This window comes from Gorilla gorilla, chromosome 3 (assembly GCF_029281585.2).
Source record: "Gorilla gorilla gorilla isolate KB3781 chromosome 3, NHGRI_mGorGor1-v2.1_pri, whole genome shotgun sequence".
NCBI lineage: Eukaryota > Metazoa > Chordata > Mammalia > Primates > Hominidae > Gorilla > Gorilla gorilla.
Genome location: NC_073227.2, coordinates 101,707,633 through 101,723,306, shown reverse-complemented (window position 1 = coordinate 101,723,306; position 15,674 = coordinate 101,707,633). Strand labels below are relative to the sequence as shown.

Sequence of the window (15,674 nt, the reverse complement as noted above, 5' to 3'; positions counted from 1 at the left end):
GTTTTACTTCACTGTGAGCCTATTAGCTTCATTTATCTTCAGTGTCTCAGGGGAAGGGTTCCCCATCCCTACAGTAACATTTGTTCATCATCCTTTCAACAAATTTAGCTGACCTGTGAAAAAGCCCTTCCCATACAATTCTGAGGATAGTAAGAATTATGGGCCAGGCGCAGTGGCTCACGCCTGTAATCCTAACACTTTGGGAGGCTGAGGCAGGAGGATCACCTGAACCCAGGAGTTCAAGACCACCCTGGGCAACATGGCGAAACCCCACCTCTATGAAAAATACAAAAAATTAGCCAGGTGTGGTGGCACATGCCTGTAGTCCCAGCTACTTGCAGGGCTGAGGCAGGAGGATTGATTGAGCCTGGAAGGTGGGAGCTGTAGTGAGCCAAGATCACACCACTGCACTACAGCCTGGGTGGCAAAGTGAGACCCTGTATCAAAAAAAAAAAAAAAAAAAAAAAAAATCCCGTGCAAGAGTATGTGTATTTGAATCATATTCATCTCAGCACTACCTTGGTATATCAGTGCTTTGAATTACTATCTTTGGAGACAATAAGAAAGTGTTCTCTCCCAAGTTTTCTCCCAAATTGGAAATTACCATTATATATATAATGTTATGATCTATTCATACAACCTAATACATTTATTTTCCTTCTTGCAAAATGATATGCTTCAATTATTTGTGCATGATTTGTCACTACAAAGTGTTGGATCACTATACATGGCTAACCATCAACGGGCCCATTGACCTTCAGATGCAAACAGGAAATTTTTCTGATGCTGGTGTTTGACTCTTATTAGTTTTACATCTAAGCTCAACAATTAGCCTAGAAAGAATGTGGTTTAGGTTTAACATTATTGAAGCTGACACCAGCTCGCATAATTACACCAAATCTCAGGAAAGAAAACACTTGTGTCATGTGCATTTGTGTGTATGAGAAGGATAAATCATATTCCTACTGAGTTTCCTAACTTATTTTGAATTTTGTATATAGCTAAATATGTGATCTTGTAAACTTCCTACAGAAGTTTACAATAAATAAATAGTTAATATTCTTCTCTCTTTTATCTATAGCATCAGATGGACCCTTCAAGCAATTTCTATAATTATCGAACAGCTCTTCGTGGGGCAGCACAAAGGTCTTTAACTGCTCATAGTAGTAGAGAAAAGGTATGCACTTAACGTAGTATCTTTCTTATGGTAGAGTTGCTGTGTTTTATGCTGAAATGCTATGTGAACTACTACACTGAAGTTTTTCTACTTGTTAAGATTTAAGAGAGAGACATGTGTACTCTAGAAATGATACCACTTGACACACAGAGAAGGAGAATGCTACCAGAAAGTTTGTTAGACTGGATATTGCTGTGTTACTATTACATTACTTAAATAATTACTCTGTAGTGCCTCTTAATTGTGTTTCAAGCAATACATTAAGTCATATGTTAAGATGACTAATAGCATTAGAGAGTAGTTTAGTTTAATGGTTTAATGGAAAATAGACATTTAAGCTCTGCACAAGGTAGCCGACTTAATATAACCTTTTCTCTTAAAAGAATTAGCTTACCTCCCATGGTTAAGTCATTTATTTTCAGAAAGTGGGTTAGTTGCTATAGCATTAGGCATGCTGTTACTAATTGGATTATGGGGGTAGCAGAAAAAGTACAGGGGTAATGTCTGAGAAATTAATGGTCCTTTCTCACTCTACCCTACTCTTAAAACAAGTTAGTACCATCCTGCATCTACCATATTCTTGATTCTGAGGGTCCTTTCTTGGCACATTTTGGTGTCATATTTCTTTACAGAGGAAGGATAGGCTGTTTCAACATTTGGCAGTCATGTTATTTGAGAAGTGAATACTTAGTTATGGTAACTGGGTTAATGAAGGTTGCTTGATGGAGGTTATTTTCGGTTTAGATTCCATCTATCTTTTAACTTAAACTGTATCTTCCACAAATAAAAGAAAACGAGGTAAAAAACATTTCATGGCTTCCCAATCACGTCCCCTGAAAAAGCTTCAGCCTCAATGATCTGAAATAAAAATAAACACAAAACCCCACCTTTAATAAATGCTAACTTGGTTCTCAATCAGATCTGAAATATCAGTTCTAACAGTGTTTGAGGGATATTGTAAATACTTCAAATTTTTTATTTAAATAAAGAAACTTATAAGATCAGAGGGGGTATGAAGCAGAGATGACAGTCTTACTGTAGCCTGACAGAGTTTGCCAGCTTTGAAGTTTTTCTTGCTCAATCCCAGTACTCTTGTGATTAGATTGAGAAAAAAATCTAATATGAGGGCTTTTAAGCTTCAAACAGTGAGCACATGTGGGAGGATTGCAGTACACTGAAGAGTAAGCCCACTGAAGGGGCTGTATGTGGCCTCATTCACCTTCTCTGTGTTGCAGGGCAGGCAAGGTTCTCTCTGCATGGGCTTCAGTGAGGGCTTGGTGGGCTCTGCCCCAGGGAGGAGGCTGTGGAGTCATATCTGTGAGTAGGGAGCTGCATTGTTGGCCAAAGAAATTCTGAAGTGCAATCCCTCCAAAATATCTCAGTTGTGGAATTCTAAGTTTTTTTCTACAAAAAGTCCCAAGTATTTACCCTTCACATCATTTAATAAATTATGTCTGCTTTAGTTTTGTTTTGCTTTAAACAGGTTCTGTGTGAACATATAAATTGTACTCTGTAATTCATAAAACAAATGAAATCACAGCCATTCAATTATTAAAAAGTCAAGAAACAATAGATGCTGGCAAGGCTGTGGAGAAATAGGAACACTTTTACACTGTTGTTGGAAAAGTAAATTAGTTCAACATAATTTACATAATTATGGAAGACAGTGTGGCAATTCGTCAAGGATCTAGAACCAGAAATACCATTTGACCCAGCAATCCCATTACTGGGTATATACCCAAAGGAATATAAATCATTCTGCTGTAAAGACACATGCACACATATGTTTACTGCAGCAGTATTTACAATAGCAAAGGCATGGAACATTTGGGTTGGTTCCAACCCAAATGCCCATCAATGATAGACTGGATAAAGAAAATATGGTACATATACACCATGGAATACTATGCAGCCATAAAAAGGAATGAGATCATGTCCTTTGTGGGGACATAGATGAAGCTAGAAGCCATCATCCTCAGCAAACTAACACAGGAACAGAAAACCAAACACTGCATGTTCTCACTCGTAAGTGGGAGTTGAACAATGAGAACACATGGACACAGGGAGGGGACAACACATAACTTGGGCCAGTAGGGGGCTGGGGGGGCAAGGGGAAGGAGAGCATTAGGACAAATACCTAATGCATGCAGGGCTTAAAACCTAGATGACGGGTTGATAGGTGCAGCAAACCACCATGACACATGTATACCTATGTAAGAAACCTGCACGTTGTGCACACGTATCCCAGAACTTAAAATTTAAACAAAAAAATCACAGCCATTTAAAAAAATGCCATCTCTTTTTACAGTTAGGCTCGAAGGCTAAGAGTGAAAGCATTTCTAGTTAAATCCACCTTTTATTCAAGAAAATTGGGATTCTTGGCTGGGCGTGGTGGCCCACGCCTGTAATCCCAGCACTTTGGGAGGCTGAGGCGGGTGGATCACCTGAGGTCAGGAGTTCGAGACCAGCCTGACCAATATGGTGAATCTTTTGTATCCTTTTAAATCTCAAGTTTGTGTGGTCAGAGTGGCACATCTCTAGGTACCTAATAGAGAACAAACCAAATGTGTCTTCCACACAGCAGCCCTTAAATATTCTTTAAATAGCTGTTTGTTTGTTTTTTTTGTTTCTGTAGGTACCTGTGTCTCCAGGTTTTTAACCATTTCTCATATGATTACATGGCTTTAAATCCTCTTGCCATTCCAATTCTGCTCCTGTGAACTTACTTGGTCCTATTTATCAGCATTCATTTCTAGGTGTGGAACTGGCAAAACCCTTATGGTGTAGTTGCTGGGTCTCTGAATTAAGAATATTTTGAAAGGAAACTCGAAAATATTATTACCTGAGAAGTTCTAAAAACATCATTGACAAGACCTTCAGGAAAATGAACTTTTGCTTTCTCCTACTAATAATGTGTACATTCACTTAGCTCATGGAAATCTGAAGTCCTTATAATCTGATTTTCACTATATTAGATTTGTATAGGGGCTACAGATCTGAAGGGAATTATCCATGAATAAATGAGAAGTTGAAGCCTGCAAGGCTTCTTTCTTGCATACAGGCATAAGGAACAGAGCAGTAAAATATCCTAAGTAAGATTATTTCTATTTCTATGAAAGAGTGATTGAGACAGTCAATAGTGGAGCATCTTGCAGGCACCCCTGAATGCAAAAATCATGTAAGCTAATAGCCTCTGCCATCTAGAATTTATAATCCAGCTATAGGCACCTGGTGTGAATTTATGAGAAGTTTAAATATCAATAAGAAACAGTAAATAATCAGCACTGCATGAATCTCACAGCTCAGCACCAAAGAATAGAGCACAAAAATAAAGTTCTTGTTTAAAAGCTGCTACAATATACAAATATTACATCTTGATTATAATTTTATTCTTATTTCCCTGGGGCTGTCTTATGATGATGTATCCTTATTATCCTCTAAGTGCATATTCACCTTAGACACAGTAGCACAGAAGACAGTATGAAGATGAATGAATATGGCTGTCTTCCAGTAAAACTCAATGGCCACTGTCATTTGAATTTCATATAATTTTCATGCATCTTGAAATATTATTATTTTTGGATTTTTTAGCTACTTAACAAATGTAAAATGTGTGACTCCTAGGTCATAAAAAAGAGGCCTGAGGGCCACAGTTTGCCAACTCCTAGCTTATACCACCAGGAAATTCTGAAGCGAAATTTTTTGCTGTTGTCTGGCAGCATCCAAAGTCCAGCATTCCCATTCACAAATAGTCTTTCAAAGAAGCAAGGTTCAGTTGTACTTTTACTATTGTTACTATGCTGTTTAGTTCTAACATAATGGAAAATAGCTAATCACATTAGAAGGAAAGGTAATGAGATCTTTACTAATTTGGCTTTAGAGACTGTCAGAGATAATAACAAATGATTAAAAGTATATTTAGGTGAGATGTCAAAAGAGGTCAAAACAGAAGATTCATTTTGGTTATTTTCAGAAATCAATGAAACAAAAATAATCAAAACTTGTTTTTTAAATGACTTTGGTGAAAATCTGAATTTTTCCTTAGAAGGGAATTGATACTTAATATTTTTGTGTGTGAACCCAAAGGTATGTTTTCTGTTCACTCAATATAGAAGTACCACCTGAGTCATAAGCTTAGGGAACTTCAAAGATCTGACTTTGGGGAAACAAGATAGGCCCATGATCAGTGTTTAGTGGATTTTTTACATTGTAGGAAATTTAGGATCTTTAAAAATATGTTGACATTTGAGAGAAAATGGAAATTACTGTATGTGAGCCTTTTTCTCTGTTTCTTGTAGGTTTAGTATGATTTGGGGTACTTACTGAGAGATTATTGCTTTAGGTTAATTAATTAAATACCACCTCATCAAGCCAAAGAATTCAGATGGGAAGGTATTTTTAAAGGTTTATTGTTTTTAAACAGCTATTAATTTTAATTTATACATTCATATTTCCTCCTTCACCTGGGGCATATTTGTCTCAAAACATATTATGCAAGGTACTTAGGTGATTTCCTATGAGAGCAGGTGCTAACTTGTTCGTCATACACAGGCTAGGTTTACAATAGAAAGTTTGTAGCAACTATTCTAAAACGAACTCTCACATTATCTTGAGGAATGTCTTCAAGAAGAAATAAAATGTTTATCTAAAAAAAAAGTTTATCTTAAATGTAGATGTCTAAATAATAAGGAGTACAGCTTCTAGCAGGGAGATGGGTCATGCATCTTAAAATCTTGGTACATGGCTGGGCTTGGTGGCTCATGCCTGTAATCTGGGCACTTTGGGAGGCTGAGATAAGAGGATTGCTTGACCCCCATGAGTAGGAGACTAGCCTGGGCAACATAGTGAGACTCCATCTCTACACAAAATTTTTAAAAATTAACTGGGTGTGGTGGCACGTGCCTGTAGTCCCAGGTATAGGAGGGTGAGGCTACAGGATTGCTTTGAGCCTAGGAGTTCAAGGCTGCAGTAAGCCATGATTGCACCACCGTACTCCAGCCAGGGTGACAGAGCAAGACCTGTCTCTTAAAAAAAAAAAAAAAAAAAAAAAAAGGCCGGGCGCGGTGGCTCACGCCTGTAATCCCAGCACTTTGGGAGGCCAAGGCGGGCGGATCACAAGGTCAGGAGATCGAGACCATCCTGGCTAACACGGTGAAACCCTGTCTCTACTAAAAAATACAAAAAAAAAAAAAAAAATTAGCCGGGCATGATGGTGAGTGCCTGTAGTCCCAGCTACTCGGGAGGCTGAGGCAGGAGAATGGCATGAACTGGGAAGGCGGAGCTTGCAGTGAGCAGAGATCACGCTACTGCACTCCGGCCTGGGTGACAGAGCGAGACTCCATCTCAAAAAATAAAAATAAAAAATAAATTGGTGCCTGCAATGATAGGTATTCTATTAACATTTTGCTGAGGGGTTGCTAAATGAAAGGCAAGAGTTCTTTTAGGTATTTTTTCTTTCATAATAGCTAGAGTTTTCAGATTTTATTGCATACTACTGCAATGAGAAAAATAGGAAAATTGTAATAAAAGTACTAACCTATTCACTTCCCATTGCTACTTGTCCTTGCTGTGCTTTGGTTATAGCAGTTGTAGTATAAGCAAAATTATGTAAGGGAAGAAATTGCTGTTGTGTAAGAAACAAAACACTGTACCTTAATTCTTTGTGGCCTTTCATGTAATCAAAAGTTAATGTTGTTCATTAATCTTATGTATTTTTATGAAAGGCTAAATATTTGTTTGCCCAGACAAACCAGAATCTTTTGTTTCCTCTAGATTGTGATACCATTCTTCAGTCTCTTAATCAAAGATATTTATTTCCTCAATGAGGGTTGTGCCAACCGCCTTCCCAATGGCCATGTCAATTTTGAGGTGAGTGTGATAAAGTAGGATACAAAAATCCAAGCACAAGGAGAGGGGCAGCTTCTCCAGCACTGCATTCCTGGCCAGGCAGCCAAAGCCAATTCTGCAGTTTCAGAACAAATTATCTCTTTCCATATTATTTTGTAAGAAATTAACAATACCAAGTAGAAGAGAATAGCTGAGCCATTATGATGATGATTATTACTATTTGAGGGAACTTGAGAAAATTTTTTTACCTCACAAATAGAGTTTTATTAAATGAAGAAAACTATTTAATTCAGAAGATTAAATACCAGAAAGTAGCTGCAGTAGCTCACGCCTGTAATACCAGTCTGTTAAAAGGCCAAGATGGGAGGATTGCTTGAGGCTAGGAGTTTGAAACCAGCGTGGGCAACAGTGAGACCCTGTCTCTGCAAAAAATTAAAATATTAGCTAGTCGTGGTGGTTCGCACCTGTAGTCCCTGCTAGTAGCAGGGAGGCTGAGGCTGAAGGATTGCTCGAGCCCAGGAGTTTGAGGTTGCAGTGAGCTATGATTGCACCACTGCATTCTAGCTTTGGTGACAGAGTGAAACCCTGTCTCCTTAATAAAATAAGAAGGAATCATTTCAAATGGAATTGCCTCTCCCAAACTCATAATTATTTTTTTATGATCACCTTTATATTCTTTTTTTACTTATCTTCCAGAAATTCTGGGAACTGGCCAAACAAGTGAGTGAATTTATGACATGGAAACAAGTGGAGTGTCCATTTGAGAGGGACCGGAAGATCTTGCAGTATCTGCTCACAGTACCAGTCTTCAGTGAAGATGGTAAGGCCATTCAATAGGAGCTACCACTAGCATCCCCAAATCCTTCATTTAGGAAATTAGTATAGAAATGCTTGGTCACTCATATAGTAATGAGGCCTGTCCTCTGATCTGTTCCATGTTAAGAGTTTTCTGTTTCACAGAAAATGTATGATTTGTCCCTAAAATATTTGCACTTAATATTCACCTATAAACAGCATGTTTCTGTGTTTAAGTATTCTTTATGATACCAGATTTGCAAAGCTATGGGCACAAATGGGGTTATTGAAGAATTTTTCTTTTTCTTGCTTGAGCTTACTTGAATAGACAAAAGGTGTTTTGTGGTATGTTGATAGTCAGTGTAATTTGGAGAAAAATAACAAAAACAGTAAATTGCTACCCCCTGCTGTTTAAAAAAGTACTGGAACATTTTGACCTGTTAAAACATTAGGGAATTTGAAGCAGAAAAAGAGATTAGATACAGAAAAAAATCATCAGAAGTGAGCTCATAAAATACTTAGAGATTTATTTTATTGATTTGTTATATCCTAATATTACAGGAATTAATAGCATCTATTAACAGTTTCTCATAGTAGATTGATAGTATTTACAATAATGACTTTTTTTTTTTTTAAGACAGCAACTCACTCTGTCACCCAGGCTGGAGCGCAGTGGCACGATCACAGCTCACTGCAGCCTCAACCTCCTGGGCTCAAGCAATCCTCCCACCTTAGCCTTCCAGATAGCTGGGAGTACAGGCGTGCACCACCATGCCTGATTAATTTTTTTCTTTCTTTTTTTTTTTTCTTGTAGAGACAGGGTTTTGCTGTGTTGCCCAGGCTGGTCTCCAACTATTGGGTCACATGATCTGCCCACAGCCTCTCAAACTGCTGAGATTATGCCACCACACCCAGCCAGGAGAACATTTTGAATTAATATCACCTATGCCAGAGGGGATTTGATTGTTTTTAATCTCTATAAAGAGGACTAATAACAAACTTTTGAATTTTTAAATGAAGAGTCTTTCTGATTTAAAAAGGAAGAAAAATATTAGTAGAATGGAAAATTGGCCTAGAAAATTTTTACCTAGGCTTTTTACCTAGTAAAGAGTTTAAAAAAAAAGAAAAAAGGAAAAAACAACTCAGGCTACCAGGAAAGAACTCCCACCCCTTTCTTTGTAAAGAACATTAAGTCTGAGTATATGACAGCATCATATGGCTTACATTTTATAAGCTTTTTTTTGCCTTATACATTCTTAGGTAATTAAGTGCATTTTTGGCTTAGAAGCCCTTGGGTTTTCATTGAGATGGTCAGTCAGAGGCAAAGTGATATTCTGTGTTCTTCATGAAACAGTGAAGCTTCTTGGTCATGACTTGATATTTTGAAGAGTATTTTGCTATGGAGTTTGGCTCAAGTCGAACAAGGGTGGTGGTAGATAATATATCAGGAGAAGGCTTTAATGTTAATGCACTTTCTTTTGTTTGATTGTAGCTCTCTACTTGGCTTCTTATGAGAGTGAAGGACCTGAAAATCATATAGAGAAAGACAGATGGAAGTCTTTAAGGTGCGTCTCATTCTTCTCATTGCTGCACAAGTCTGAAGGAAATTGGCTTTCCTTGAAGAAAGCCACATGAGTTCTATAGGAAGCTGCTGTCTATCTGTTCCAAGTCCTCTGCACTTTATCTCTTGTACACCAAATCTTTGTGGCTCAGAATTCTCACTACCATCATTCTGCTTTATTGTCTTTTTTTTTTTATACTGGCAGATATACAGTGACTGTTCTTTTTCTCTCCCATTATTTAATAGAATGAGGAACTGAACCATAGTATGTTAAAAAAAATGCATTGACTTTGTCTAAAATATCAGAAGTTCAGACTTTATTTCTGAAGAGTTCTTCTGACACTAAAATTTTATTTAACCTGAGATAAAGAAAGAAGTACTAGTAGGCTTTATAAAGTTGGGTTTGCCACTTTCCAAGTGGATCTCAGTCCCCTCTTTGAGAGAGTTGGGACTTTAAACATAATCTGGAGATTTTTCAGATTTACAACTTTTGATATTCTATGAGTATGTTTGAAGAAAACTAGAATAGGGTTAAATTTGTATTTTAAGCATTTGAGATACTTTAATAGGCAAAAGCAGCCCAGGGTATAATATAATCAAACTTGTTATTGTTATAGTCCTACTGAGAAACTCAGAATGTATACCTTTTTGTACTAGGGTTTACAAGCACATTTTCTCTTATTTTTGTGGTCCCATAATCATTTGAGAGCCTTCATTATACTTGATATTAGGCTAGATTTCATGAACCAGGATATCTAAGGTATACTTGGTTTTGTGTGGTTGTGTTTGTTTCAAAGGAAAGCTTAGGCCTTCTTTGTACCTCCCAATGATGAGGGATAAGGTATGAAGGCATTGGAATTCTTATCCTTAGGATATCATAGTAATTGGTGAAGGATTGGAGATGTTCCTTGTATCCCCAGACACAAACATAAAGAAGGTTTGGCCAATGCCTAAAGCCATGGGATATAACAGGCTTGTTGGGCTGATGCCTATATATATATGTACAGGACTAATAATGCATTGACTAATTATATATATATATATAAAATATATAATTTTGTGCCTGGCAGTGGCACATTTCAATTAAAATTTTGTATTCTGTGTTTGTATTAAAATATTTCACTGTGCTATTTAATATTATTCATGTGCAAAACATGAACCTCAGAGTGCGTATCTTGCTGGATAAAAGATTTGAGAATTGCCCCTTTTAGTTATCCTTTTTTGATACATTTTGCCTTCCATATGTCTCCTTTTTAATCCCTCCTTTCTGTATTTTTAAAAACAGTAAGTTTGGTGGGGTCCCTGGGTATAGCTTAGCTTTTGTTACTTTTCTTGTAGATTTTTTAAAAAATTGGTAAGCAGATTGGCTACACATAAATGATATCTGGTATCTGCATTATCTGTGGTCTCCAGACATTTTAAATTAATCCAGACCTACCTACAAAGTTATTTTATAGTTCTTTTTATTTTATGACATATTAACTAGTGGTTAGATTGGAAAGGTTCATAAGTCAAAGGTTTGACTTTAAAAGCTAAAGATTGAGCTGTATAATGTCTTCCCACGTCTGTACTGTTCACATAATATATGATATCTAACATTTGATTGTGAAATGGGAAAAGTTCCCTTGTGCCCCTCCCAGGGCATGCGATGGGGGTGTGGTGTGGCTTCCTTCTTCAGTGCCCTGCTGCTCAAACCTCTAGAGGAGCATACCAGTGGGCAGGCTGTGGGGCTCCGACCCCACGGCAGTGTCTAGGGGTGAATGTTTATAGCTCTTGAAGCCCCAGTGGGCCTGTATTACAAGGTGCTCCCTTATTTTGCCATCTATAGGTGGCTTGCGTTAACCAGCTCAATTAGACCCTCTACCTTATGGCAAGGACAGAGGGCTTTCTGTGTCTCAGCATTCTTGCCTCGGTGTACTGGAAGAATCGGGTCGCACATAGGCTGGGAAAATGAGTGCAAAGTTTTTTGTTTGTTTGTTTGTTTGAGACGAAGTCTCTCTCTGTCGCCTAGGCTGGAGTGCAGTGGGAGGATCTCGGCTCACTGCAGGCTCCACCTCCCGGGTTCACGCCATTCCCCTGCCTCAGCCTCCCGAGTAGCTGGGACTACAGGCGCCGGCCACCACGCCCGGCTAATTTTTGGTATTTTTAGTAGAGACGGGGTTTCACCATGTTAGCCAGAATAGTCTCGATCTCCTGACCTCGTGATCCGCCCGCCTCAGCCTCTCAAAGTGCTGGGATTACAGGCGTGAGAGTGCAAAGTTTTATTGAGTGGAAGTAGCTCTCCGCCTATGGGGGAGCCCAAAGGGAGATGTTTTTACACTGGAGTGGGGCCACTCAGTGGCCCAGGCTCTCCTCCAACTGCCCCTGCCAAACTCCGCCTCGTCCCGCCAGTCAGTGGCCTGCCAGTGTGCTGGCGTCTGTCGGTGTGCCCATCTGCCAGCGTGCTCCCCTCAGTGTCCTCTCGACGACCAGCCGCTCCTCAGACTGCCCCTGCCAAACTCCGCCTCATCCCGCCAGTCTGTCCTATGTGCTGGCATCTTTCGGTGTGCCCTGCCGGCGTGCCCTTCTACCAGTGTGCTCCCCTCAATGTCCTCTCGACGACTCGCCACTTGCGTCTTCTTCAGCAGATGTGTTCCTCACCACGTCCAGCTATTTGTGTGTCTGTCTGCCGGCGGTCTCGGGTTTTTATAGGCCCAAGATGGGGGCGTGGTGGGCCAGGGTGGTCTTGGGAAATGCAACATTTGGGCAGGAAATGTCTGTCCTCACCTAGGTCCGTGGAGGTTGAGCCCTAGCCAGGGACCCGCCTTTCTCTACCCAGCACTTCCCTTCCCCATTCCATATCATTTAAAGGGACCGTGCTCTTCCCCTCCCAGCACTCCCATATCAATTGGTTGAAATGAAAGTTATATTCTTTGGTATAAAAGACAGTTTCCACGTTAAAATTGTTTTTTAAGGAGCTTTGAAGAACAGCTCTCATCTGTGTTGGTGTTCAAGCCACACACTCTGCCTTTTCCATATCCTGTCTGTTCTCATGGCCTAGCTCCAATGCCTCCCCCTCCCCTGGCCCGTTTTTCCCTAGAAAGAATTTCTCCAGAACTCATACACTCAGGAGGCACTCTTCCTCTCTCGTTACCAGCCATGTGGTTTTGTGTAGTGTTTGTGGTTTTCTCTATTGCTATGTAAGCCCCTTGAGGGCAAGCACAGGGTCTTCCCCTAATGTCTGCCCCAGCTCTGGACAGTGTCTTGCTCTCTATTACTCGTCAGCCCATGCTCTTGTAGTGTCATTGAATGGTACTGGGTTATCGCAGGTGTTGGCCAAGGCATAGCAACCACGAAGAAGTTAAAACAAAATAAAACAGGCTATTATAATTTACAAAATACATACATTAAGTGGATACTAAGATTAACCATAATCATCCCTTGGTATTTATGGGGGATTGGTTCCAGGACCTCCTGCAGATACCAAAATCTGAGGATGCTCTAGTCCCTGGTATAATAAAATGAAACTTTCTGTTGCTATTGTTTTCAGAAATATTCTTTTCTTGTGGCCATCAGTCTTACTGATTCAATAACACATAATCTGTTAGGGTAAACTCAAAATAATAAATAGATAGATAATACTTGAATATAGCCATATGCATCCTCTCTTATACTTTAAGTCATCTCTAGATGACTTATAATACCTAATATAATGTAAATGCTATGTAAATAGTTGTTGTACCATAAATCATCTCTAGATTAATTTCAATATCTAATATAATGTAAATGCTATATACATAGTTGTTATACCATATTACTTAGGGAACGATGGCAAGAAAAAGAGTCTGTATATATTCAGTACAGACCAATATTTTTTGTTTCAAATATTTTTGATCTGCAGTTGATTGAATCCACAGGTGCAAAACCCACAGATAGAGAGGGCTGACTATATTCTGGAATCATTGTACCTACCTGAAAATTTTTATACATTAGCTCTGAAGGCAGTAAGATATTTTTACATAGATGCTTTTCTTGGTGGCCCTAGAGCCATTCATTGCAGACACGTAGATTCATCAGTGGCAGATACACCTCTGACGGCAGACACCCTTATTGTCAACTATTGTTTAAACTCTCCCAGTGTTCATGGAATGTGTTGTGAAGATGCTTATATCTACCAAGTAAATCCATCTGTGATAACCTATACCTAAAAGCTCTTTATCATTAATGATCTTTGCTTTTTTTGTTTTTGTTATAATATAAACCTACGCAAGATATAGATTTATCTGTTTAAGCTTTTGCCATCTCCATTAATAAATGTTTGTTTGTTTTTTAAGTGACTGGCAGTTTTCCCAGAGAGCCAATAGGACTTAAAAGCTTGAATTTTTTTTTTCTTGGTTTAACTTTGTAAAATCAAACTTAAAACACAGGAAAGATAAAATTAGTATTACACAAGGCATTTTCATCCTAGTTCAAGTAGTCTGTTACATTCTGTCTTAGGTTGTGTTGTTTTTATTACTCAGGTCAAGCCTCTTAGGCAGAGTTTAACACATGGGAGCTGCCTGCCTGCTGCTGCTGCTGCTTCCTGCAGATCATGGAGGGGCTGGCCTTTGTTTTCTGGCATCTCGTACCACGAACACTCATGAAGACCCTGCAGTCATTGGAGCGCCCCGGTCAGCAAAGCACACAAGCTCACTCAAGACCAGATGGAGAACTTATTTCCTGCAGCTGACAGATAGACTCAGATTTTGTGAGACTGAAATGTTCACTGAAGACACTTGAGAAAGAATCCTCTAAAAATCCCGGCTCTGCACATGATTCATCTCCTGGAATTTCCATGTGAATCACAGCTCTGCACCTGGATGGAGTTTTCTTTTGTGTGTGTGTGTTTTTTTTAATTTGGTTGAACATTTGCTGCTAATGGGACTTGCCCAGCTGAGTGCTGGCTCTGAGGAAGCCCATGTTTCTTTTGTTAACTTAAATGAAGAAAGTAGTGGAGGGAGGGGATCTAAAACCCCCCGTTTAGATCCCAAACCTTAGCTCAATCAGTGTTGCCAGAGAGGGGTAAGACTGGTTGGAAGCTGACTGCGGACTTTGTCTCCCCTTAGTGTGTGCTGTGTTGTAAATTTCTCTCCTCCCTCCTCCTACAAGGTTTTGAGTTGGCTGCTGGTTAGCAAACTCCTTTTTACCCATAAAAGTTATTTAATATAATAATGAAGCTCAACACTGTGGTAGGAAAATAGCCACTAGAAAGAAAATAAAAAGCAGAGTTTGTCATTGGACTGCTTAACATGCTAGAAGGACTTTTTTTTTGTTTTTTTTTTTTTTTTTTTTGCTCTTCTGGGCTGTTTACAACTGACCACTGTGTTCCACAGATGTATTTTTCAGTAGCTTTTTGTTACTTAGTTTTCCATGATGCCTGTTATTTTTCTCTTGTAAATTTAAATGAGCTGACTTTAAGGATCTTGGGAAAACCCATGGCATAATTACAATTTTTTTTAACCGACTTTTCATTACTTTTGGGAGTCTGTTGGTAACTAAAGATGTCAACAAAGAATAAATTGGAAAAGTTACCACCCCCCCCCCGACTATAGCAGTAAACAAAACAGATGAAAAACACCTTGCTGTTAACTCAATGGTTGATCTAATTGTGAAATCGTTCACCTTGTTAAACATCGAAGTAAGTCTGTAGTCGCTCTGCAAACAGCCATTATATTTATTTACTCTAGAAGAAACTGTAGAGTAGTAATTCGTGCTAATGAAAAAAACAAAATACCATGTTCAAAACAGATGTATTTGAAAACTTAATGACATGGTTCCAAAAACTAGAGCATGTATGTATGCTGTGCATCATCTCAGCAGACCTAAAATATCCCCAAGTTGTCCCTTTACAGCCATCAATATATTTTACACTCTGCGGCCAGGAGTTGTGGCGTCTTTCTTTTCTTTTATGGGTGGAATTGTTGGGGGCGGGCATGGGCTATAATCACAGTGGATCAGTTCAAGAGACTGGCTAAGAATGTATCTGAGGAAGTTACCTTAACAGTTTGTGCATGGGCATTTATTTTTTAAAAAAGAATGATAGTATTATTTGCCAGACATTTTCTAAGTGTTTAGCATAGATTCATCTCTACTTATTAGGGGTGGAAATAATAACTTGTACAAGGCCACATAGCTAATGAGAGACACAAATACTTGAAATGGGCCTTCTAATTCCAGACCTCAAGCTTTAAACCACACCACCACAGCATCTCAAACTTCAGTATCCTTGCAAATAACCCGGGAATCTTTTTTACATGCAGATGCAGATTCTGTCGG

General features: G+C 38.9%; 1 protein-coding gene across 3 annotated transcripts in view; it reads left to right on the top strand.

Moving 5' to 3' along the window:
- The window catches only part of RASGEF1B (RasGEF domain family member 1B), a 619,996-nt gene extending 604,717 nt beyond the window's left edge, over positions 1–15,279 (top strand). For all 3 annotated transcript variants that reach the window (XM_063705365.1, XM_055384935.2, XM_055384941.2), the window contains exons 13-17: positions 1,082–1,177; positions 6,950–7,045; positions 7,721–7,844; positions 9,312–9,384; positions 13,880–15,279. In XM_063705365.1, the coding sequence (XP_063561435.1) occupies positions 1,082–1,177; positions 6,950–7,045; positions 7,721–7,844; positions 9,312–9,384; positions 13,880–13,904 (414 nt within the window). In that variant the 3' untranslated portion in view covers positions 13,905–15,279. The remainder of the gene's footprint in view (positions 1–1,081; positions 1,178–6,949; positions 7,046–7,720; positions 7,845–9,311; positions 9,385–13,879) is intronic.
- The last annotated feature ends 395 nt before the right edge of the window (positions 15,280–15,674 follow it).